This window comes from Amblyomma mixtum, chromosome 2, assembly GCF_055824585.1.
Source record: "Amblyomma mixtum isolate Tamu chromosome 2, ASM5582458v1, whole genome shotgun sequence".
NCBI classification, from domain to species: Eukaryota; Metazoa; Arthropoda; class Arachnida; order Ixodida; family Ixodidae; genus Amblyomma; species Amblyomma mixtum.
Window position 1 is genome coordinate 282370231 of NC_143013.1, and position 26313 is coordinate 282396543.

Sequence of the window (26313 nt, forward strand, 5' to 3'; positions counted from 1 at the left end):
GCTCCCCTCCCGGGCCGCTGAAAGACACAGAAAGAAGAACGAGAAAAGATGATGGTAGAGGGAGGGGGTGATGGGGGAGAGAAAGAAATGCAGTAGCAGCTACACGAAGGAACAGCGCGCGAGCCGGCTCCCGAAGCTGGACACGCGCGCACGCCTGGTGCACGTTCGTGAATTGAACCGTGCTCCGCAAAATGGCGTCCGGAGAGGAGGACGCAACCTGGAGAGGAGTAGCTGGCGCGTCCCATTGGCCGAGACGGGGGGAAGAGAAGCGGGGAGGAGGCGGAGGGTAGCGGTCGCGTCCCGGCGCGCGCGTGGCTGCAGTCGGAACTCCGGTAGTAGAGTAAGCGCGTGCCGGGACTTGGCCGAGATCTCTCTCCTCTTCAGGACTCGTGTCGTGGCCCGCCCGCCGGTCGAGCGGAAAAGGATACGCGCCGAGCGATGACCATGCCTCCTTCCGAGCGGGGATTCGGATTCGTGCACCATCAGCTGCACCAGAGCAAGGCGGAGAGCCGAAGGGTGAGATGGCTTTCCTCTTTTTGGCTACTTCTGTCATCGTTTTATTGACTACAGGTTGATCCCAGCAACCTGTTATTCCGCTTACATGAGCAAAGGCGCGTGTCATGTCACTGACATGACTACATCAGGGGACAGCTTAACGCCGATGGCTTAACGCTGTCACTAATACAGCCGCTGTTAGCTCAACATTTGGAGAGAATTTATAGATAGGCACAACTTTCGCACGTCCATTTCCTTTCGTCTTTGGAGTTTCCGGCATGGGGTTTGCAATGCACTCGCGGTAAGCTGGTTGAACACATTTAACATGCGAGACTGCAGAAAGGGATGCCTGCAGTGTAGGTGACAATAGTTCAGTTTTAACTAACAAATAATCTCTGGCTTGATTTCTTTATTTTTTTTCCGCTGTTGAAAGTAACCATGCATTGCGTGCGAAGTCGTCGCCATGCCTCAGATCAAATCGTAATCAAGTTGACTAGTTCAGTTGGTTGCATGGTTTCTGCGACCAAACTTTCAGTTCTTTTTTTCGCCTCATGTCAGCTGGGGATCATTTCAAGAGATTTTTCCAGGCGTTCACTGCAGTTCACTCTTGCCAGTTTATGAAACACTTGTCGTCGGCAGAGTTCTTTTCGCTTATAAATTCGTGAGTGGTCGTCTCACATTGACAATCCCTCTCATGTATGCAGATGAATCTGCTTGCATTCCTTGCAATCTCCGGAAACATTACATCGTGGTATTTAAGGTGCAGAAGGGAAAATCAATGTTAAGGAACGATTATTTGTGAGCGTTCCCTCTACAAACAGCATCGCGCGTTGCCCGTTTCCTGAAGTCGGTAATTATTGTGCTGTTGTATTTGGCTGGCATTTTCGGACCAAACCCCCTGAAAAATCGCTTACAGGGTCTGAAACGCACCTGAATTATCTAAAATAGCATTACTATAGATTCAACATTAATTGCATCAGATAATGTCAAAGCCAACTTTCTGCAAATGTACACCTATTTCTATGCATAGGCACCCGAAATACTAGCATTACTTCGTGGGAATTCTATTAACCAAAAGAATTTGTGCCCCTGTTCTAGCCGTTTAATTACAAGTGGGGCTTCAACATGGCGTCGTCGTATAGATTTAAATATTTCAGGCTGACTAGTTGAATTTGGTCATGTCCCATACCTGTGCTTACGGTTCTTACTCTGACAACAATTACAGACATATCCCCTCCTCACGCCCGGATTCTTCATCGCCAAAGTTCGCCTTGTTGACAATTCTGTAGAAGACACTAAACTTTACCGTTATTACCGAGTATTTGCTCTGCTGGCCGCTTAGTACAGTTTTAGGCCCGGAGTATGGCATCAGCATGCGCGGCTAGCCGGCCGTACAAGCAACTTTCAATTGAAGTTTCGAAATTGAACATTGGTTTTGAGGACAGGAAATGACGCAGTAACTGTTTGACATATCTCGGTGCACACCCGAACCGCACTGTAAGGGAAGGATAAAGGAGGGAGTGAAAGGAAGAAAGAGGTGCCGCAGTCGAGGTCTCCGGAATAATTTCGAACACCTGGGGATCTCTGACAACACTGCACTGCTGCACTGCAGTGCACTGCTCCTATACGTGCACTGCTCCTATACGGTAACGCGTCACATTCATTGTTCAATGACTAACTGCAGGAGTGCAGGTGCTTATGTTTTGATGAAATCTCTGTGGGAAAGCCGCTTCACTGAAGATTTTTCCTACTTCTATTTGCCTATAATTTGAAAGCGACTGAAGCTTGCAAGAACAGAGCGGTATCGGCCATTTTAAGCTCTTAATTGTGCCTGAAGGGGGCACGGTATAGAACTCGCGGCATTCATATCTGCGTTGCTTTTGCCTGGACTGATTTTAATGGCAAAGTGTTTGTACAGTCATAGGGGCCTCGGATGTTTAAACCTAGCGTCATAAAGAATTAAAATTCTGAGCCACTTTTTCACTATGATGCCGTTACCTATTGAAGCAACACCACATGGTTTTCTGGCCGGTTGATGCTTGCACATGTGTATATACAAGTTTTGATTTTTCACAGTGAACTCATTTAAGACATTGAGACGACAGTTATACCGGTGCTGTTTTGTTCATTTCCTCCGTGCATTTATGTACATGGAACACCTTTGTTTGGCGATAGTAAACATAGGCTCCAAAAACAACCCTCTCTATGCCTTTTTCGCATAATGAGCACTCAGGAATCATATAAAAGCGACATTAATTCGGGCTTGGGCAGGGCATGTAATGTGAAGGCAAGATAACCGCTGGTCCTTAAGGGTAACGGAGTGGATTCCAAGAGAAGTCAAGCGTAGCAGGGGGCGGCAGAAAGTTAGGTGGGCGGATGAGATTAAGAAGTTTGCGGGGATACAGTGGCGGCAACTGACAAAGGACAGGGTTAATTGGAGAGACATGGGAGAGGCCTTTGCCCTGCAGTGGGTGTAGTCAGGCTGGTGATGATGATGATGATGAATTCGCTCCGCTCCTCAAACACCTGAAATTGAACTGGATGGCACGTCTCACGGGATCTGCGGCGAGAGATAAATGTGTAGGGCAGGGCGCGAGTGCCCTTCGGTGCACCTTCCGGACAAACTCGACAGGCAGCCGTATACGTGATTGCGACAGCAGCAAACAGAGAGAGAAAGATAGCCGAGAAATAGGAAAAAGAAACACAGATCGAGAGAGCGAGGCGACGACATGCGTCAGCACGCGCCAGTCGGTTGTGGCCGGGGGGGGCTCGGCGTGCGTGCCTCCTCAGGGTTCCGGCCCCTGATTGGTCAGCCGAGCACGTGCCCAGCGCGCGACCGCTCGTCCTCCAATCGGACGGCGGAACTGCGGGCTCTCCGGCGGCACGCACCGCGCCACTACCCCCTCGCCTGGCCTGGAGATACCGCCGTTGACTTTTGCTATTTTGTCTCCCGACTCCGTGATTCTTTTTATCAACGGACGGCGTGCCATCGTTATCACGGGACGAGCTAACAATACCCGCTCGCTGCTGTTGCCGCTCTGCTCGTACTTGCCATACTGGGGATCGCCTTGCTTGCAAAGGCGCGCCGCGATGACGTAGCAGCCGCGGCTCCGATAAGGAGAGGATGTCCGACTGAGAGAAAGCTAGCCTGAGGGGAGAGAGAGGGATGTGTAAGCGAGGGTCGTAGGCCTCGCAAGCAACGACGCCGAGAAGAGCCGCTGCTTGGCCGATAACTAAGCTGCGAGGGTGGCTCTTCGCTGAGGGTTGCCCTCCCTGATAGACTGATTCCCTCTTCCCCAACCTGATACAGAATACAGCTCAACTCGGTGATGGCCGCTATCACGAAAGGCGGAACGAGGGTCGCCACGTGAGCGGCGCGCGCGCGACTCTCTTTTCTCACGTCCATCCACTGTGCGAGAAAGCGGACTGTATAAAACGCGGGGACTTTCTTGCCGGACGCTGGATAGAGACGGTTTCCATTACCGCGAGGCCCTGCGTCACGTGCGCGCTAGTGGCGTTGGAGCGTGGGCTTATCTCGGACTATGTAACGGTGGGGAGTTGGTGTGAACGTGATTTGGGTGCTAGAGATATCAGGGCCTCTCCAGCCAAAAAGAGAGAGAGAGAGAGAGAAATGGATTTACCGTTTTTGATAACGGAGTTCAAATTATCAAACGTCGCTGCCACGTCCAGTTCTCCGCTAAACACAACCCGAGGCGTCTAATGATTGCACGTTCCCAGCTGCTCAAGAACTCAGCCGTATTGAGAGCTTGCATATTGAACATTTCTTCTCTTTCGATCATCTATTCCGTTTTTATCATTCACCGTGCCCAGTGTCGGGTCCAGGTGATGCGGACGTCGGGAAGCACTTGAGCCAATAAAAACAACAAAGCCGAATTATAGACTTCGAACAAATTTGCACTGCTCTCCAAGTCTAACATTTCTTTTATCATTCTTGCGTTTTCAACCTTCTGAAACGCGCAGGTATTAATATCTTTGCTGTGCCGTTGGTCATCTCTTGTGCCCTCGGTGGAGAACAGGCCATGACCTAAATGTTACTGCTCCAATCAAATGCTATCCGCCCATTATCTTTAGGTGGCACTGAAAACCAGTGCAAACTAAGGGCCGTTTGAAAACATTGTGAGGTGTTCTGTGGGGGCGGGTCAGTCACAGAGAGCTATAATGATTCCATTTCGATGGGAAAGGGCAGCTGAGCCACAGACGTCCATTGTTAATGTGTGTTGGCCCGCACGACGTGGGGTCAAGAACCCGTTTTTCTAACTATTCCACTCCAGGGAACCTCTCCGGAAAGCCGTTGAAAGGCTTGTCGTGTATCTATTCGCACCAGTGTTCCAGCTCCGCACAGAACAGTTATCTACTGGGTGATATTGCCATTGCAGCATTCAGGTATTGGTCTCACTACATCATACTCACTTGCACACTGTAGCTCAAAGTAGCAGACCGAACGACCTTTGGCCGATGCGTTCAGTTGATATGAAATAAATGCCAGAGGAACTGTCATTCTGTTCATCTATAGCGAAGCATTGTTATGTCCCTAGCTGAGTCGGCTGCGTGGGGAGATAGCGGCATTGTTTTATCCAAGCCGGAACTTGCATGTTCTTCGATGTGTCATTGTCTGACCACTAATCTCCAGTATACGGAGAATACCCCCCCTATTCTCAACTGATGCGTCTTTCGAGGGTGGAGTAAAGAGCGAGTGTACGCAGATCCCCTTTGAAGCTGTCGGAAGTGAGAAGTAGCCGATAAAGCTACCTTTTTCTCGGTAGCCACTTCAAGTGCGAGGTCTCCCCCATGCCGACCACTCCCGTTCTGTCTACTGCCCATTCTTGATAAGGAACCGTGTAACCCTGGCTGTCGAGACGATTTACTTGCTTGCCGTTAAATAGAGAGAGGGAAGGAGGAAGATAATGTGCTCGTTTACGTACTCTCGGCGGAAACACCCAGTCATCGAGAGTTTTTTCTTACGGCACAGATGATGTCACCGCGCTATTTTCGATGTCCATAGCCATGCGTTACGTAGTGGCAGAATTCCTGGTAATTATGCAGTTCCAAACAGCTCCAGCACAGCCTCTATAACGGTCATAATTTGAACGATCGAGCCTCTACCTCGGGCTTTCAGTTTCACGTATTGTGAAGTCAAATGTCCACTACAATAAAGAGAAAAGAGACAGAAGAGAGAGTTTATAATGACTGTGGTAGTGTAGCGATTGGAATACACCATTACGATGAGTTCTTTCATATCTAAAACGTTCATTATCTCAATTGCTAGCTAGGCTCCTTCAGGATCTTAATTTTTGCCGATGCCCAATAAAGTAAGTCGCGAACTTCACCGAAAACTATCCACTGTGCCAGCGCCTCATCGCTGTGCACAAGCCAAGCACCAGATTTCGTTTTTTTTTTCTCCGAAAATGAGTGATAACGTTCGGTTTTGCTTCAGTGACGTAGTCAACAAAAAGAAATTATATAGTATGAGAGACATAAGAGGGGAGCAGGCAGGATTGCCTATCATCTGAGCAATGACATATTTAAAGGCACAGGCTCCGCCAGTAAAAAACCTGCAAACTTGTTGCCGGCACTCTAATATCAGGATCCCGGACCAACATCGCTGTTATCAACGGCTTCCAGTTGGGTTTTTATTTTATTCACTGCAGCTCGATAAAATGCCTTCTTGCGGCACCTTGATACGGTACTGCGTTAGATATAACTCAAAGCTGGCGCAAACAACGATGTCTTTCCGCTGGCAGGGATCACTCATTGTTGCACACGTGTCTCTGACCTCTTCGCAAAGAGTGGCGAAGTACAGTGTACGTCTTTTCGTTGTTCTATGCGCCTTCCAGCTTAGCCCAGCACGCTTGAACTGATTTCAGATCTTATAACGTTGTGAGGGACACTACACCTTATCGATAACAGCTATAGATTCTTGGGAAATGCGACGAAGGCACTTAGGTCCTGTAACTAAAATGTCTCATCGCTTATGTGTTACACGCAGAATCGAGCGGTGCGTGGTGGAAAATGATTTTTTTTTTATGAACTGCAGAACGGGGTCACTGCACTGTTAACATGACCTTCGGCCTGTGCGGGACAGTCATCGCGAGCTTAGCAAGGATAACAGTTCGTCGACCTCCTGTGTTATTTTTTTTTTCATTGGCATTCATTTGGAATCATGCACATCTCCTTTATCATTTTTAGTCGCATAAAACTAAACTAATTTGACTTGGTCCCGAGTATCATTTAGCGCGTCCTTGTGCTCTTCCACATATCAGAAAACGTGCTGTTAAAGCTCGCGGCACATTTGATCGCTGGCGAGAACATGAAAATTTGCAGAAATTTTAAAAGCTCGGGTACCTACACTCAAGAAGTGCGATCATTCTAGTTGGCAGTTTAACCTTCTTTGGATAGTATAGGAGTCTAGTTCTGGTTGAGCCTTCGCAACCAAGGAGGACAACAAAGATGACGACGGCAGGGGGAACACATATCTCAGCACTCTTCTTGGCACACCTCGAAAACAGTTCCATCGCACGTTACGCGTACACATTGTTTTTGTGCACGCAACGATAGCCGGTTGAGTGCCTTGTTTTTGCTGTGGGCGTGCGCAAGACGATTGCCCAGACGCGGGCCAACTGTCGGAGGACTAGAAGTCATCCTCAGAAAAAAAAAGAAAAAAAATAAACCTGGAAGATGAGAAGTACTTGTAGCTGGTCTTGTTCGTGCGTTCCTATGTCTTTCCAAAAATAACCGGGAAGTTATCTCGCGCACACTCGCACAAACCGACATTCATCATCTACTCGTGCACGTTCAGGCTGTAAAGAGTTTTATAATAGGCAGTTTTGGCTGAGCGTTTTTACGGCCAGCGGGGCGGAGCGGGCGAGCGCATACACCAGCGGAGACGCGCGCGAAAAAAGAGTTTTAGCCGGGCGGATCGCCCGTCTTCTCGAGCGGACTAGAGTCGAATTGCTCTGCTGCTCCACCTATAGGTCAAAATTCGAGTTAGAGGGAAAAGAATATCAATTGAGCCAGCTAATAATGCGCTTAAACTATTTAGTAAAGGTAGATTCTTTGTTTTGAGTTATTTATTGGGCAAATATGGCGTTTTAGATGACAGACGAGGCTCCCATTTTGAACACCCATACACGCCCGCACGCTCTTACGCACGCTCGCGCGCTGCCTATCGCTCCGCCGGAGAGGGCTTTCTTGTGGGCGTAAGCTACGCTCCGTAAAAACGCTGGCCGGCCCAGCGACGTGCGCATGCGCATTGGCGTCTGCGCTCGTCCGCTCCTCTCCGCTGGCCGTAAAAACGCTCAGCTAAAACTGTCTAATAGCCACTCCGCTCACTGTCCTTCGGAGATTAAACACCACAGTTGTACAGTTACGGAGGCAGAGGAAATGAGTGAGGATTGGTGAATTTGCGCGAGTTCGCCTCAGGGCAGGTTCATGCTTCTTGCTTGGATTTAATGACCTTTTTGTTCGCGTGGGGCGGATGGTGCGATTTCTTGTTAATCTTTCTCTCTTTTTTTTATGCTAAGCTACCGTGCCTCCTCAGGAGAAAGAACGCCGGAGGAAGAGACTCGTGCCTTGTTCTCCATATTCATCAAGGAGAGTTGTTCACGCGATATGACAGGCGACATGATCATGTCATTAGGCGCTGCGAAACCGCGCATAGAAATTGGCTGAACGTGTTGCACCATCGGCACGCGTCACATTCCGCGCTTTCTGACGTCACAGTCAATCTGGAAGCCTTATCTTTTACCGGTTCCACCAGGAAGAAAATGTTTCCCGCGGCAAATCTGGGTAACCTGAGGAGATCTTCTCATGCAAATAGACCCATATTTCATTTCTACGCATGCACGTGGATGGTATGATATACAGTTCCTCAATATCCCTTGCTTTGTTCGGAACGCTGTCAGACCTGAGTGTTCTACATGTGCTCGTTCTGCGTTCAGGAAAGCTTCACATACTTCCTTTTTAGCTTTCTTTTTCCTTGAGTATCAAAGTAATAAATAGCGCGCACTCATCGCCAGCGTGCAAATGCTATTGGATAGTATGGATTTGACATCAAGCATTCCAAAGGAGCTGCTCTGCATTGAGAGAATGGACGTGAAGCTTACAAGGCGGCCTGCCTTCAGCGTGCGCATTTTATATATGAAAGCCTTCCATACAACCAGCTCAGATACTCGCAACTTCGAGCGGAGGGTTGCCTGCCGGCGGCACTGCCTTTATGCAAAATTCTGGCACAGTATCACAGGAAAGTTTGGGAAATACGACAGTGCTAGCAATCCAAGGGCTAAAAATGAAAATAAAAAATAATTTCACCATTTTAAGACTGCTCACCTGTTAATTGGTGTAAAATATATTCCGTGTGGGCGCGTACCCAGACTTTACGACTTTCCCATTAAATATTTAAAAGTTTTGCTGCTAGTACCAGTGCGCGCTGGTTATGCTGAACCTTTGTGATGATGGAATGCGTTTTCTAGCACAAATTCGCGAACACGAAGTCCAAATACCTTCCATGGCGAGCGCAGCGGCAGTATCCACATGATCGCCACGAGTTTTGGCTAGTAACGCACGCGGGTTTGCCAACCATGCAGCTGAAATGCCACCCGATTGCTAAACATCCACACTGTCTACAAATGCGGAGGCTAGCGGGCCAGAGCATCTGTATTATTCATTGGCAGGGTGCCCACGAGTGAGGACCATAACTGAGTTCGTTTTTGCCTTTGTCTTTGCCCTTCGCAGGCGTCCAAGCCCTTGATGGAAAAGCGTCGCAGGGCGCGCATCAACCACAGCTTATCGCAGCTCAAGAGCCTCCTGCTGGACGGACACAGCAAGAAAGAATCTCAGGTACGCATCGATTCCGCAGCTCTTTAGGCTTACCCATGCATATGTGGATACTTACGTCCGAAACATAACGCTGGGGAGCTTTTATTGTTGAGCTCTATCTCATTTGTCTGATACCGGCGGGTTAAACCATCACAAAGGTTACCGTCGTCCTTGTAGTTCACGAGCATGTTCACCAATATGACGTCAGTTCAGCAAAGCATCTACATTCATGCACCTATACATAGAGGTTACGAAGGTTCGATTTCGTGGCTCAGTAGGCAGAAGGCGATTACTGCGACTTCGTCGATAGCGCCATTGCTTCACGGTGACTTGATGCCCGTTTAAAGTACCTTGCATACACGGACGTGCGCTTGTTGACCTTGAATTGTATCCATACGGCGCATCGATTGCTTTCATGTGAGCAGGGCAACACGTAGCACCAACAAAAATGAAAAAGTGGAAAAACGGCGAGCTTGCAGCGCCCAGCTACAGAGTAATTGCATATCGCGAGTACGTTGGGCTTGATAGGATAATTCCTATCAACCTGTCTCTATGTAGGTATTGAGATATTGACTCCTCCCAAACCGCTTCCTCCGTTCGAAACCCTCTTGCTAATTTCGTGACAACCAGTGGAGAGAGGGCAACGAAGGAGCAGCAGGAGCCGTAATAATTAAAATCTAGCAGGCTGCAAGCGTTCACTTCGCGCTGTCTTTACCCTTGATGCGGATCCTTCATCAGCGCCCCCTGGATCTCTTTCACGCGCCGCTGTTGTCCACTGCCTGTGTTGCGCGCGCACGGCACCCCTCCGTCCCTTCACCACGCAACCGGGCTGCCAGCTAAACGGGCTCCCTTGTTTTGACACCCCCTTCCCCCCCTCTTCTATCCAGCCCCCAAAGCTTCCACTCGCTTTTCATCCCTGCGGGCTCCTCTGCCCACTTCGCTGCCTTCATCCCGTACTCCTCGCTCAGCCGACAGCCCTCAGCTGTCGCGGTTGGCCAACGGGTCAAGTGTCAAGGCTGCTGCTACCACCGCTACCGTCGCAAAGGCGCTCCCCTCCCCCCTTCCGCCTCTCGTGCGTCTGGATCGCACGAGAGGCCGTTGTTGTTTCCGGTAGCTAGAAGAAAGCGCGACGCACGGGTTCGTGCCGCCCGTTGCATTAGCGTTGCACCCGCGCCGTGATTCGGCCGCATAGTGGCATACCTCGCCCGTGAGAAAGGCGGGGAGGGGCGGAAGCCTTGCTCGTTCGCCACCCCTGCTTGCAGCCGTGCGCGCCGAGTGCGGAAGCAGGTGTTGGCGTGCTTCACTCTCTTGGAGCGCCTGCGGCGACAGGAGAGCTCAGCGACTGCGGGCGCCCGCCTTGCGAAGCGAGTCGGCGCCCGTCGTGACCGGTGGGCGGGTGCGGGATGGGCGCCGGAGGGGGGGTCCTCCGTTTTGGCACATTCCATTCGGCCGGGTGGCGTGCTAGTGGCGTGAAACAAAAAGGATGGGAACGGAAGGAACATCATCTTTTTCGTGGAAATGCAGCATATGCCGAATAGCGGAAGTTAAAAAAAAAAGCTCACATAAGTCAAGCTGCTGCTCTGATCTCTCGCTGTATTCGTATTTCAGCGCTTTCGCAGCGCTAATCTGCATATTTCCGATTCACGATCTGGATCTAGGCCGCAATTCTATTTTCATATATATTTTGTTGCAAGGAAATTACTCACTTTTTTTTTTTCAGTCATATAAAGGATGCTACGGCCAACGCGCTTTTTTTTTACTTATTCATGACAAGGTTTCACTCTCCGCTTGTGACGGTTGCTCGAAATGTGAAATTCCGGGTGTACAAAGCACATTTCACAAGTCTCCAAACAGCCTTGCGGTGGAGGCAGTCAAGTGGGGAATTACAGTGACAGCAAAAACAGCACTGGCGAGACATAAGCAGTGACGCGCGAACTTCGCCGTAGTGGAAACAAGTCCGCCTACTTTACCCAAAAGGCGCGCCCACAAGATTTGATTACACCTACGGTTCCAGCCTCAACTCCTACCTTCCACCCCCAAAGCTTATTTTGCGGGCTCTCTCGCCTTTCCTCCATAATTACGGCGCGATGACCCGCACAGCCGACATAACCAGAAGAATCGCACGTTCCAGTCACGGGCCGTCACGTCCGAAACCACCGAGCCGTGGCAAGATAGAAGCCCCGAAGACGCCGGACGACGCCATTCCGTGGCACGCGTGCATGTGCGCGCTCGTGCGAAAGAGAATAGTAATCCCAGCTTCCTCCGGCTCTACTCTTCGTTCCTAAACTGGTCGTGACTAAAACCGTCACGCCGCCGCACTCCTCTCCTTCGAGTCACTTCTCCGCCGTACTTCATCCTCTCTCTCTCTCAGCATCCGAGTCCCGCGCCACCACGGTCGTGTCTAGGCTGCTGCCGTCAGATCTACAGGTGTCGGCGACGCCGTGACGCCCGCGAATGACGGCAAGAAAAGCGCGTATAAAAAGATGCGACGGAGGGCAGAAAGCGTAGATCATCAGCGGCGCGTGCACTGGCCTCGCCACCGCTGCGCAGGCAGGGAAAAAAGAAAAGCAGCGGAGACTCCTCCTCCTTCTCTTTTCTTCAAAGGCTTCGCGATTCCTTTCACGCAGCGACGTGCCCTTCCCCTCGGCTCGCTTGTCTGAGCTCCAAGGACGCCGCTGAGTGCCTCGGCTTCTCTCTGTGTGGCACGTGCCGTTTTCAGCCCTTCCTGCCGCGATGCTAGACGGAGGGCTCGTAAGGAATACCAGAACAACAACAACAAAAAAAAAATATATATATATATATATATATATATATATATATATATATATATATATATATATATATATATATTTCGTTTTTTTTTGTTTTTTTTACAGCGAGACAGGAGCCCGGCGTGCCGTGACGATCGTGGCGCACGCTCGGCGGCGTCGGTTTCCTTTACGCTCGTCACTTTTTCATCTTTATCTTTACTGTCGCGTTCCGGCCGGGCGACGTCGTGCGCTGGACAGTCGTCGTTTTGGTGGCTTCTTTCTTCTGCGTCTCGAATCGGGTGTGGAGGGCCGCCGACTGCGTGTTCCGCAGGTTGCTGCTGATGTGTATCTGGAACTACGTTGGTACAGACCGGGCGGGTGTCGCGCGATGTAGCGCTGTTTCCCTTTGAGATACGGCATCGCCCTCGAGCGGGCCCTTGCGGCACGCCTCTCAAGGCGGTCACTCTTCTCTTACGTGTCCGCTCGTGTGCGCTCCGTGTGAGCATGGCTTAAAGGTGGACGCCCTGGAAACACGTGTCGATTCAGTTCTGATATGGGCGTGAGTGGACTAAGAGGAAAGTTGCCGAGGAATGACACTCGCGCCCATTTATTTTATTTTTACAAATTCAATGCCTCGTGTTCAGAATCATCGGCAGAATACCCCGAATTAATAGCGAGTTCAATTATGCTAAGACGGCAAGGAAGCGATGGTCTGTCAGAATAGCTTTTCCTTGAAAATGCTCATTTCCACGCATATATCATGCATGGCTTCACAGGCTTCTGCGAATGCGACTAGTAAAGGAGAGGAATGACGCATGCCCATAGCGCGGTGCTGTTCTCGTACGCCCTGCTTCAATTCCCGCGCACGTGGACCTTTTAACAAACGTCAACGAGGAACGGAATCCACGCACCTGCATGCTTCTTTACCTCTCGCGGCTAAGGGCCTTTAGCACTCTGTTATGGTCACTATTCATCGGCCCTCGGGAGGGCGTTTTTAGCACGCTGTTCATCTCCTTTCCCTCAGGGCTTCGAAAAAAGCTCGTAAGAGCGTGATAGAAGCAACCGGAATCACCCTCTCTAATGAGTACTGCGCTGAAGAACGACAGGACAGTCGACACCGAGATCGTTTTTTGACCAACGACGGTTGTCGTTGCCGTCCTCGGTTTGTTTACTTGTTTTTCCGTCCAAAGGACGAAGGAAAGGAAGAGCAGTAGAAGAGAAAAAGTGCGTGGGCGGTGATTATCAGGCCTCGCTTGAAGTGGGTACGTGGACAAGGCGCGACTGAGCTTCTGGAAGATGAATTGCTCCGCTAGGACTCGCCCTTTCTTCTTTCGCTTTCTTCGCCTGGCCACAGTCATCATCGACACCGCGCCTCCCTCCTTGCTTGTTCCCACGGCGGTGGACAGCCCTTAGCCCATACCTGGAAACCTTCGTTGTCACAATGGCCGTTTTCCCGTCCCTTTTGCTACTTTTTCTTGCCAGCTCATCAAAAGGCGGCGGACAGCCAGCAACAATGAAGGATGAGCCGCCTCTGGCCACGGTGTCTCGTACGGCACTTAGGTTTGTACGAACACGGCCAGTACCACGTTACCAGCTTGGCGCAGCCCACCCCGACCAGGCGCCAGAGGTCCGCCCTCTCCAGTACCTTCGAGCGCTGGAGGGCAGGAGACGGCGGCGCCTTCGGAAGTCCCGCGTCCTCCTGGTTTAGGTTCTTCAGCTCGTGCGCTTTGTATTGTCCCTGCAGCTAGAAGGGAAGTGGGGTAAGAAGAGCGTGCGGTCTGCCAAATGGGCAGCTTCTGCAACGAGGCCTTGCCGCCGGAGAAGCGACGGCGAAGTTATCGCTTTCTTCCAGCTTGTCGTGTAGTACAGAAAGACGGGGGGGGGGGGGGGGGGGGGAGCCCAGAGCTAGTCGAGCAATGTGTTCCCCTCTCCGTCTGTGCGCCGAGCAGGGAGCTACGGTGGTACTAATGGCAGCACTAATTTGAAGAAGCCGCCGGTAGCCGAGGCGAGCTAGCAAAACGGGGGTTGGAGCAACGGGAAGGGGGATTCCCGGCGGGTTGCCGTGCCCCCCCTGCTGAGTCTCCCGCGGGGAGTTTTTACTCGCGGTCGCACGGGGTTTGGAAAGTGAGGAACGGCCACTCCCTGAAACTTGGTCCGCCAAGAGGTCGGGGGTAGGCGGGAGAGATGCGCTACCAAGAAAGCCTCTGCGCGCGCGCCCTGCTTTGAAGACGAACGGCGCCAGCAGAACCGATAACCGCTGTCTTCCCCTTGACGCGCGCACGCTTTGACGGCGTTCGCGAGCGCCGCAAAGAACAGAGGGGTGGAGCAGGCCCCGCTGATTCTGACCAGGGCGCACCTTTCTTGAACCTCGCCTCTCTCGGCCGCCACTGGCGCGCGCGCATGGCCTTGGCGGGAAGCCTTTCCTTGCCACAGTTCCGCAGCCACCTCTCGCACGCGCTGTTGCTGGCGCTGCTGCTGCTACCTGCAACGGGAAGGAAAGAGCTCGCACGCTCTTCAGGAGTGGCGTGGAAAGTATTCAAAAGGCGTCACTGGTCTCGCCGCCGTTTCTTGCTGCTGCTCGGCTTTTGTGACGCAGCGGTGGGCAACCAGCCGCGTGTTCAGTCTTGCACGTTCTTGTGGACGTTTCTTTTTTTCCCTCCATCGTGTTGGCCGGTCTCACCGAACGGGATAAAATGAAAAACGCAGTAGACGAGTGTCGGATGTTTCACAGCTCGCGTCGTTCTTTCTCTCTTTCTTTGGACGCGAGAGCGATTCTTCTCCTTATGTGGGTCAGTCACGCGCTCGGAGGAGTCTGAAAGCGCGCTTCTTCGTCCGGCTTTCTCTGGCTTCCGCCCCCCGAAAGGAACTGTAGGTGTGCGCACACGTGCCCTGGTGGCGGGCGCGTGCGTGTTTTTGGCGCGCTTTTCTACATTCGGAGTCGGTCGGCAGTGATGCTATTCTCTGATGCCTTTCATTGCCACAGGCGCGCGTCCTCGTATTGTCTGTGTGCGCTCACGAGGATCTCGCGTGGAAACGTTATGGCTCGCGCTAGAAGAACTTCTACTGCAAATTCTTTTCGTGCGCAATGAAGGGTGTAGATAAACTGTTCTTGCACGAGACCTTTAGACAATTGTTTATACCCGATTCACTTTGACGTCATGGAATATCGAAGAAGCGGTGATATGTGCAAGTCCGGAAGTCTTGCCGCGTACCTACGCACATCTTTGAAAAGAAGGTTGTCAATTTTTACAAATATCGGGAGAACCTTCAAGAGATTGCAGTCCCTTGCGGTACGCTGACAACGTTTCGTATTGCGCTAAGGTTTGCTGTTTACTATATCAGGCCTCGGGCGGCCTTGAGGACTGCCGGAATCACGGAGTTAATGATTTGAAAGGGGGCTTGGCGCGAGAGAAACAAGAACATGACACAGGACGAGCGCTCATTCTGTGTCCCTCTCATGTTCTTGCTTCTCTGGCGCTAAGCTCACCTCCAAATCATGTCTTGCTAACTAGTCGAGACTCCCACTTAGCTCACTGCGTTCCTCGCGCGCACCGCGTCCATTCCCGGCGTGGCCAGGCTCGACTGTCTTGGTACGCAAGCTCCATGTCAGAAATGGCTCGATCTTTCACGCAACATGGAGTAATATCGTAGCTCGAAGTGCATGCGCGCGTACTGTAATGATGACGTAACGAATCACCTCTGGGGTGACATGTCACCACTTCTTTCCAACTGGCGTTGAATCTTTCACTCGCACCTTGCGTCCTTCTAGAACTGTCTCCAACATTCTCCATTGTCTCTTAGCGAACTGATACTTCAATTCAACGGAATTGAGCTATAGACAGACGTGTAGCAGTAATTACATTCTTGTGTTGACCACGGCTCTGCCAGCAGGATGGCGACACACGGCGGAACTCTCGTTCACCTCCGCTTGCGAAGTCGACAGCTGGTCGCTGCGGCGTCGCCTATGCTAGGATTCGAACAAAGGATCCAGCGCCTTACGCAATCTTCGCACGCGTCGACTACGCAACGCTCCTCCAAACTCAGCACACACCAGGCGGTGGTGATACGCCGCCAAGAGGGCCGATGCTGATTTACGACTCGGCCTTACGCAGCGCCATTAGTTTTCCCACACGTGACGCGAATGGCACGCGTGCATTTTGCGTTCATACCGCACGAAGATGAAAGGATAGAAAGGGTACGGAGGTGCGACCCAAGTAGTTTGTCGGCTGGGCGTCTGTAGTAGTACGGGTGGTCGCGTACGACGGGCAAAGAAGATCTGATCATCGACCTCTCCTTGGCTCCCGGTCCCATTCATAAAGCCGCTCCGCTCCTACCCTGCCCGACCCGACCCCGGTAGTCGAAGCTCAAGGTTACTCGCCTTGTCGAGGAATTGCGTGTCTGCTTGGAAGAGGGGGGGAGCTCGGGTGTGGCGGAATCTCAGAAGCGTTTTTTTTTTCACATTCTTTGTTTGCGCGCGGCGTATTGACGTGCGCCGTCTCCCCCTTTTAACCTTCCCTCGCGTAGCAGTCATCCGGTAGCGTTCCGCAAAGAACGGGAGGGGAGGCCACCGCACGGTTAGTCACCCACCTCGGTCACAGGTTACGCGAGCTCGGCATACTGATCGTGATTCGAACTCCAGAACCGCGCGTCGCAACACGGGAGGGTTCACGACCTTGCGTCGCTCTTCCCGTATCACCCTTTGACCTCTGACGCACGCAGCGTTTGTCGTCCCCGGTAGGTTCGTCGTACGCTGGAGCATGATATATATTCGCGGGGTAGGTGGCTTTTGCCGCTTCTTGGCTCCCGCCATGCAGCCCTACCCTGCGCGCCGACATATTGCGTAATGCGTTGACCCCGTTCGCTGTTCAAGGCACGCTGTCCTTTCTTTGACTCGCGTACCTCCGCTACCAGCGCTACGAGTACGGCGTGAGACCTTTTCGTACGGGTCTGTGCATATATATGGGCGGAGCTGACGTTAAGGCTCGGCACGGAAAAAAGAGTTGGGTGCGCTCCTATTGACGACCGACGAAATTGTTTGACCAGGGTTCAATGAGCCTGACGCCCTGTGTGTACTCCCGTATGTTTTTTTCCTGCTGGCGAGTTTTTTTTTTGTAATTCTTTACTTCGTGCGAGACATTACTGCTCCGTCATCCTGACTGCCCGTGAAGATCTGTGTTCTTGGCGCTTTGGCCTGCGCTCGTAAAGCGACCTGCATGCAAATCTTCTTGCGTCGTCGCTAACTCCATGTTTGCAGCGTGACAAAAAGAAGTTTCATAATCGCTCATTTTTATTGTGCGAATGCCCTTTGTCACGTGAATAACCGTGGCTCTTCTTCGTTCATGCAGAACCCTCGCAATGCAAAGCTCGAGAAGGCTGACATCCTGGAGATGACTGTGAGGCATTTGCAGAGCATCCACCACGGTCACCATCTGCCTCGTAAGTTTACACCTTGTGCTCCTTATTAATGCGGGCTTGCATCTTGAAATAAAGATATGTCTGCTCATAAAGCGTAAACTGGAGAACAGCTGTGCAACCCTTGAAATTTTGAAGCTGCGCCCCTGACCTCCAGGCAACTGTGGCTGGTGTAATGAAATTACCGTACGCTTTACTAGCGATATTGATGGAAGCAGAAATTGTCTAACGAAGCGATCAGTTCGTGCCCATCAACCATTACCAGAACTGGAGTATGCGATTGCTACTTGAAATCATACAGCGCTAATCAATAGTTTGCAACCTGACCAATCCCCCGCCATGGTATGGGCCTTAAGCCTGAGGATATCATCATCATCATCAGCTCAGCCACTTGTTAATAGAACATAATTGGTAGCTTTTTGATTTCATGAATGAGTGTCGAGACAAACCGTTGTTTTTTGCCTTCTTTCTCTCCAGCGACCCACGCCATGGAAGCTCGGTACCAGGCTGGCTACGCCGCGTGCGCCCGCGAAGTGACAGACTTCGTGACGAACGCTGACGTGGACGCCTCCCTCAGGGTCAGGCTTCTCTCCCACCTGTCCACCAGCTTCGCCAACCTCCAACCGTCTCTGTCCACGGACGCCATGGATGCCGAAGAGGCCGGTACCAGGACTGCCGTTCATTGTCCGTCCTCTACAGCGGCGATCGCCTCTGCCACGACCTCCGCCGGAAGTGTGTCCAGCCATAGCATGGCTGCTCGTGTAGTCGTCAAGCAAGAAGCTTCGGACACAGATTCCAGTGTGGTCCCCCCTTCATCTCCGTACGGTGTAATGGGTCATCCGTGCTTCGCGCCTGGAGAGCTGTCCAGGATGCCGATGGCCAGCCCTCTCAACCTGGCCACGGGAAGCCGGTCCTCCGCATGCTCGTCCTCCTCTTCAGGCGTTAGTGCGCCGGCAAGCCCGTTCAGTGACTCTGAGTCGACCACGTCGGCGGACGACTATGGACCCGAACTTGTGCGCATAGAATCGCGCCCGTTCGGAGTGATCCGCCGGGCTCCGCCAGTCATCATGTACGGTGATCATGTTTGGAGGCCCTGGTAGCTTGGGGTTTGAGGCCGCTCGCGGTTGACGCTTTGTGCCAAATTCATTCAGATATCATCTGGTTTGTCTGCGTTCCATAAAGCCGTGTGTGTGTGGAGTCGCTAAGCGCGCCTGGCTCAAAAGCTCACTGGCGCAGTCTAATATACGTCCGACGATGCTTTTGCTCAATATGAACTGCATTATAGCCTTGGGCCCCACTGCATCGAATTTAGCTAATACAAGCTGTATCTCTGTCTTGCTGGAAACAGCTGACGGTTCACATTATTGATGCCCAAAGATTGTATGGCAGATCTTTTGTGTACACTGTATATTGAACGGACACGGAAGAAGCAGTACTCGCTACAAGGAATGGTTGTGAGCTGGACGGCAAGGGGTTACGAAATGTGAACGGAGCTTTTTGCCTACGCACAAAATGGTGCTTTGTTCACACACGTGCAGTGTTCCAAAATTACTCCGCACTGACGAATTGCCCGGAACACACTGGGCTAACACTGGTCCCACTTCAAGTTGTTGATAAGTTCTGCCTTGTTCTGCCGTCTCCTAGAAGTTTTTATTGGTAGTTAGTAGAGTGACTATCCCTGCAAGGTAGCCCCGGGTTCTCTGCTCAGACTAGGACGAAGTTTTCTTCAACTGCGAAGGCTGTGTGAGAACCTTTACAGCTTCCCTTCGTATTTGTATAGTAGCACTTGGGTGGACACAATACTGAGCAATGAATCCCTTGTTTTAAATTTGCTTCACCTCTGGGTATTCCCCCAGACATTCTAGGTCATTCATGCTTCTACTGAAGTAACAAAAAAAGTAAGAGAAAGATGCAAACAAAATCACATCTTTTTCGCCATACTTATGAACGAAAATATAGCTGTTTCTCTGTTTAGAATGGGGAAAATGCTCATTTAATCACGGCTGATCTGACGAGGTGCGCGTAAGAGTAACCTTTTGTTATCGAACCATTCCACGTGTGCCTCTGGCTGCCGGGTAACCCAATACTCGTCGCAGTATGTACAATTTTCAGTTCTATGAGCGCACAATGCGGGAATTATTCCTTCTGGGGCAACACTGAAGCATGTCCGCGAGCTGCTTCGTACGCCTTTTGTATGATATGTACAGAACTTGTCTTTCAGAATTTCCCACCAAAAAACATAATTTTATATAAGCATTGTATATATGTGTTACATTTTCTCTGTAAAGTTCCTAAGAACGACATGTGTATTTACCGAGTCGTCGTTAAGTTATCGAGTCAAAGTCATGCTCATCTTCCATTATTCACATTTAAGCTGAAGTGCCTTTTTACTGGATGCCATCCTACATGTGTCACAAAAAAAGCGCGCACCGAAAAGTACGCAAGTGTTGAATAAACGTAAAACGTTTGTTTGTATGCAAAGCAACGTCTCTTGTGTGCCATTTCTTGAGCAATCTGTAGCACTCCACTCAGTTTAATTGCAAGAAGAAATAAGAAATTTTCTGACCTATATCAAAACTTAATCTGGCTAGAAAATGTTCTCTAGCTGAACTTACAAGCACTGCAAGGGCCAGTTCAGGCTGGCTTTGCTCTGGTCCCTACATATGACGGACAGTCGCCATACTTAACCTCCAGCCGCTTTGAGCGATAATAAAATAAGTTGCTGATGGTTTATCTTCAGTTAAACCTGGTGTGTAAGCGAAAATTTCATTCCTCCAAGCCAAACTATGTCTCTCGTCGTTGCTTCAACCACAAGCAGCACTCTTAGCGTAGCCAGGGGAATGAAACTTTTGCTTACACGCCAGGTTAAACTAAAGATAAACCAAGAGTAAATTTTTTGTTTGACTTTGACCTGACCTTTGACCTTATGGGCCACCTTGGTGTTGCAATATAGCAAAACACCATGGCTGTACTGCGGTTTGACGTCTAAATTCCTTGAAGGTGAAAACCGCATGTTCTAAGGTTCACCAAGACCAGGGTTGCTTGGATTTATCCATAGGCAACAACGTGAAAAACATGGGCGGTAACTGTAACTCGTGTGTGTCCCTATTTTTTTTCAGAATTTTTTCGTGTTTTCCTGTAACCAATAGAAATATAGGTTTAGTGCTGTTTCCGCATTTCATTGGCAGTAATAACATGCATCTGCTGACTGTAATAAGGTGCAAATAAGGAACATAATGAAACGAAAAAAAAAGAAGTTCGAAAAAATATTTCTCCTCCAGTGTCTGCAGTCGTCGACAGCTGGTCTAATTCAGGAAAAATTCATCTTTCAGTACCCTAATTGTCCCCAGTGCTTAATTGGTCAAGGGCTTCGCATTTATTTATTTGCAATGCTGTACTAGTAGTCACTATAGAATTGTTCTTTGCTTAAAAATTATTTCTTAAAAAAAAAGGAAATATTGTGCCGAGACGCGGGAAAAGCCAACTGAGGAATGTGGCAGTTTCACACAGGCGGCTGCGCGTATCGTACTAAGCAACAGTTGCGCCTCATTCCGGCGCATATCTTTCACCCGACACATTATCATCGCAATCTCGCCATATCACCGGTGATCATCACATTTCCAGCTGATTGGCTGCAACATCTTGATCTTGCATCGCAGTCTCGCAAGATCATCGGCGATCCTCACTTTGCTAACGGATGGCTAGAGTATCTTGATCTCGAGAAAAGGGCCTACGTTCCTTGAGTTCACGGGCTATCACTTAGGCGTTGGCCATAAATATGAGTTAATGAATGAGCTTCGGCGATGATGCCACGAAGGAGGTCCGCTGCCTTCGCCTGGCAACGAACCAAAACTTGCTGGAACGTGCGCAGGCGGTCTTGTTTTATTTCTTTTGTTAGTTGAATAGGAACCTAACCGGGCCGAGTAATTACACTGATTTACACTGATTAGACGGGGAATGTCGGTAGGGAGCGCCTTGTACATGCAGAAGGTCGGTTACGGTACGCTGCTTTAATCTGGCGTTCATGTACTCGTAACATCTGATTTTTTCCTTTTGCTTCAACGTCAGTCGCGCCACCTCTGTAGGAAGGGAAAAATTTATTTTACTCTAGTCCTTTTTCCTGCGGTTTGGGGGCATCTTCAGAGACGTTTTCTCCTTGATTCTATCCCCAGGAGTCTCCTCTGCCGAAGTCGTCCGCCTCTAATCAATGGTCGGTTGCCCTCAGTCCAGGGCTCCGCTGGCCACTGCCGCCCGTTGAGCTCGCTGTACCAGACCTTGTTGGTCTTCACAGCGGTCGCTGGACAGCAGAGTCTCCCATTGCTCCGCACTCGGTTTTTGTATTTTGGGGACCACGTCTACGTTTTGGCAGGCCCATGTGATGTGATAGAGAGCAGGTTTTTCGTCGCACCAGGGACATTTGTCCGTATATATCGTAGGGTGCATTTTGTTTAGTATGTGTAGGTTTGGGAAAGAGCCTGTTTGTAATTGTCTCCAAGTGACAGCTTACTCTCTGCTGAGAGATTTGTGCGGTGGGGGATATCGCATTCTTCGGCCTCTATAGTTTTGTAGTATGGCCGAGTATTTCGTAAGTGCTGGCGCGAGTTCCGCGGGCTCCTCGGATGCTCGGAAAGTGATGTATCCTCGAGCTATCCTGTCGGCCTCTTGGTTCCCTGCCACCTGTGTGCCCCGGTACCCACCTCTGTAAGGAAATGTTGACTCAGGGGAGAAATTAAAAATTTTAATTTTTAAGGCAGCGTCTTTTACTTCCATTAGTTATTAACTTATTAAAAATGTTACAGACCATAATGCAAAACTTATTAAATACCCGTCGTAAAAAGACAGAACGATTAAAGGGAGGTCCGACGGCACAGTCACTTCTGGATCGAGCAAGAGATGAGTGTTTTCTTCTTAACCATCTTTTTATTCTTTCTATTCAGGAAGGCAAGTGTTCGTGTCGTAACAGTTTAGTGCATAATTCTGACCTGGGCTAAATGGCGTTTTTTGGACAGCATTCGAAAAGACATTATCATATTATTATTCCTCCCCGTGCGCTCTTGACCGATCTCATTGCTGCTGTAGCTGGAGCATAAAAAGATGCTGGAATATTTCATGTGCGGCAGAATCTCGAAGAAGTAGTAGACTTCAGTGGTCAGGAATGAGCAACTGCGGTATTTCAAAAACATGATGCTGTGCGTGTGTGGTCTCGGCTGTGCTGGGGCGACGGGTGAAAGAATGCTTGAACCCCTCTGACAGCTATCATATGCTCCGTAATATCTGACTCAGCGTAATGACGGCAATGGGCTGTCACCATTCCTAAACCGCGCCCAGAATATACTAACCTGGTGTCGCGTCTGCAGTCACACGCGCGCTGCGTAGAACTGAACTGCTACACGTATGTTTCTGTTTTTGTTTTCTTGAACGATTCCAGGGCGCAATAGCATCAGCGAGCACCTCCCTCTCATGCAAAGTACCAGTGCCCATTTAATTCGCTGCATGCACTGTTGTTGAGACCGTCCTACTCTATCACGTATGCGAGAGAAAGTACGTCGGACGCTGATCAAAGACGACACAGAAGCACTTCCAAAACCAGCACACACCGGGAATCGCCTATAGGGAAAGAGCTAGCGGGAACTGCACGAGGTCTGCAACCGATGGGTCAGTTTGGGCACAACGCCTAGGCTCACGTTCTCCTGCATTCCCCCGAGGTTTTAGCATGACAACAGCCTCTATTCGTGGCTCCCAGAGTCGGACTGATTGGGTGTCGCTCGGAGTTCGACCGACTGTTCACCCGTGCATGCAGGTCCGCTCGCAAGAAAGCGAGAATAGGTGGGCGGTGGGCACACAGCGGATAGGACACCTCACCCAGGCTTGCACTCTCTGCTTCGCGCCCTCTCGGCCTGCAAGCGGGGTGTGTGTGCACACAGAGGCGCCGTTGGTATCGCCGTCTTCGACGGGAGCACGCGTATACGGAGGTAAAAGGAGCGCTCGAGAGGCAGTAATTTGTTCTTCCATCTCTTCCCCCTCCCGAGCGATGCATTAAAGTTGCTTTCTTTGGCCCGATTTCAATGGCATATTTTTTCGTTTTTGATTTTTTTTGTCTCTCTCTTTACCGCTCGCCCCTTTGGATTGGCTGAATGGGGCGAGAGCACCGAGCCACGCGCAGGTGGTGGAGAGTGCTTTGCTGCTCCCCCCCTCCCCCTTCCTCTCTCCTCCAACCTTTTCGGCTGTTCTTCAACTTAAACTTCCCTTGCCATCATGTCTTCGTGCTTAAAACACCTCGTCCTACACAAGTTTTTACTTTGTACTAGAAGTTATCAGTTTTTTTTTTTGGATACACCCATCGAAGGTTGGCTTTTTCTCATATTCTGTTTTCTGCGTGTTGCTTGTGTGTCGGCCACTTCCGAACAACTGCGAGAGAAAGTGCTGCCGTCCGTCACCCACAGTCCGTCGTCATAGAGCAAGCAGTTCAACAGCAGGTCTGCGCATCGAGACTGCTGAGATTTGAGCGTACTGCCTCATGGAGTGGAAGGACCTTCGTATAGCATATTTGGAGACTGAGCCTGCTGTTACCTGATTTTAAAGAAACCAACATGCTAATATATTGCGACCTTCATCGCTGTGCGAACATATTTGCGGCAGGTTCTCCTTAAAATGTAGTATCTGTCCTTTGAATACTTCGAGTTGTGTAGAACTCGGTCGTCAGCGAAACAACGGGAAATTCTTGCAAAGGAAAAATAGGGGAAAAATTAATATGAGCATTACCTTACTTCTTCATTTTTTCCCGCCCTTATTTGTCTTGTGTGACGACGTTATTTTTGTTTGCGCGACTGAGGTCCAAACATCCTGTTTTGTTGATATGTGTGGCGCTAGAAATGTATCTGCACTTGAATAAGAGTTTTTCTTTTAATATTTGAATCTATCCAGAGCCATTTGGCATTCTTTGAAAGAACGTGTTGCTATAAACTAGTTTTTCTGATGTGCGCACCAGCATACCTCCTCTCCGGTGGCTAAAGCTCTCCTGGACCTGTCCACAGAGCTTTCAGAAGCCAGTAGCCCAGCAGCGTCCACTGTATCATCCGCGGATTATCCCCCCCGTCAAAGCGGCGCCGCGGTCGGCGCGTCACATCATTGTGCCGGTGAAGAGCGGCGTAAAAGGGAATCCGGCGCCCTCCGCACCCTGTTTGCATGCGCGCAGGCTCCAGCCGTCGACAACGCCCAGTTTGTTGGACAACGGCGGACCCGTGCGCTGTTTCTGATGCGGATTTGCCACCACTGCCCCACACTGTCGGCGAGAGCGACAGTGGAAACCTCAGCGGCCGATCCTTTTGCTTTCTTCCCTGTGCCAGGAATGATGACCCCGATTCCCTCGCGGAAATTGAAAGCTGTTTGTGTTCGGTGCGGTCCGACGTTTTCCGCTCTCCGAACAAGACCGGTCCATCTCCGCGCCTTCAGCGCACCCTGATTCCCCTCGCTTTCCTGCCGGTCGCGGTGATGCCGGACTCAATCAACGCGCGGTGAAAGAAGTGAGACGAGAGTATCTATCAGTGATCGCTTTCGCCTCTGCGGCTGAGCGACTCGGAAGTGAAAAGTAAAAGAAAAACGAGTTGGGGTGGGGGAAGTGCACTGACGTGTATACGGAACACGTGAAAGAGACTGGGCGTGCGGGTGAATGTATACACCTTAAACAACTTGGCTTAAGCTCATACGGCGACAACATTACTAGCTGAAGCCTCTTTGTAGGCACCGACTCCTCCGCGTGCATTCCGTTTAGTTTTATTTTTTTTTCGAACCAATCGCTGACCTCAGACCTTATAGACTTCTTCGCAGTCGTGAAAGATAAGATGTGTTGGTGGCTACCGTATGAGGAAAGGCAAGGACGGAAATTGTCAAAATTGCCCCGGTTCCCCAATTCATGTTGGCGAGACGCAAAGGAAGGGAGCGCGTGGTTTGAAAGCGCCCCCGCAGCCATCGATGGGCGACCCTACAAAAGTTAAAGGAAGCGCTTTCTTCCGTGTCTTGGTTCTGTTGTACGCAATACAAGTTTCCACACACCGAGTAGACAACATGCGTATGGGGTGTTTGTGAAACGAAAGCCACGATAGAAACGCAAGATAAAACCTGAAAAGAAAAAAGGATCGGACTACTGCATCGAACACATGTTGTTAGCCGCGACACACTAACCAATACGGCTCAGATGGCACGCGATTAACCTTGATTTTGGGGTACGTGTCCTCTGCCTTTCGCTACGGGGACAATCCTGCATGTTCGGAGTGCAGGAGAGGCTGCAGCGTAAACTGAAATGGATTGCTGACGCGGAATTTATTTTCGGCGTACATTACCCTTCTCTTCTGGTTTTGCCCGTCGCGAAGCCTCAGTAAGGCTCATTGGCTTTGGCGTACGGCTGCTGATCCCAAGGCCGTGTGTTCAACCTCGGCTGCAGCTGCCGCGTTTCGATGGAGGCGAAACATAAACATGCATTCTGCTGTGCTGTACGATGTCAGCGCACCTTATTAGACCCCCCCGGTGGTCTAAATTAATCCAGAGCTTTCCACTCAGTGGCGGTCCCAGAGATTAGTTCTAAGGGGGGCGGAAGGACTTCCGTATACCAAAAAAAGAAAGAAAAATAGAAACAACGATTTTTTATTTACACTCTATTTGTACAACAATTTTTGACCACTTTGTTGTTGAAAAGTCAATGGCGAACGATAAGACGTTATACCATAACTCATTCTTTGAATGCTAACGGTTACGTTAACAATATTCATATGTAATTCACATCTATTTATGATTTGTATATGAATATTGCTCACGTAACCATTAA

At 50.3% G+C, this 26313-nt stretch overlaps 1 protein-coding gene across 1 annotated transcript; it reads left to right on the forward strand.

Moving 5' to 3' along the window:
* Nucleotides 1-315: 315 nt before the first annotated feature.
* On the forward strand, nt 316-19972 carry LOC149364209 (uncharacterized). The gene is made up of 4 exons (XM_089570051.1): nt 316-516; nt 9247-9351; nt 17426-17516; nt 17970-19972. Exons 1-4 carry the CDS (start codon nt 439-441, stop codon nt 18590-18592), a joined length of 897 nt encoding a protein of 298 aa, XP_089426177.1. The 5' UTR covers nt 316-438; the 3' UTR covers nt 18593-19972.
* Nucleotides 19973-26313: the final 6341 nt, after the last annotated feature.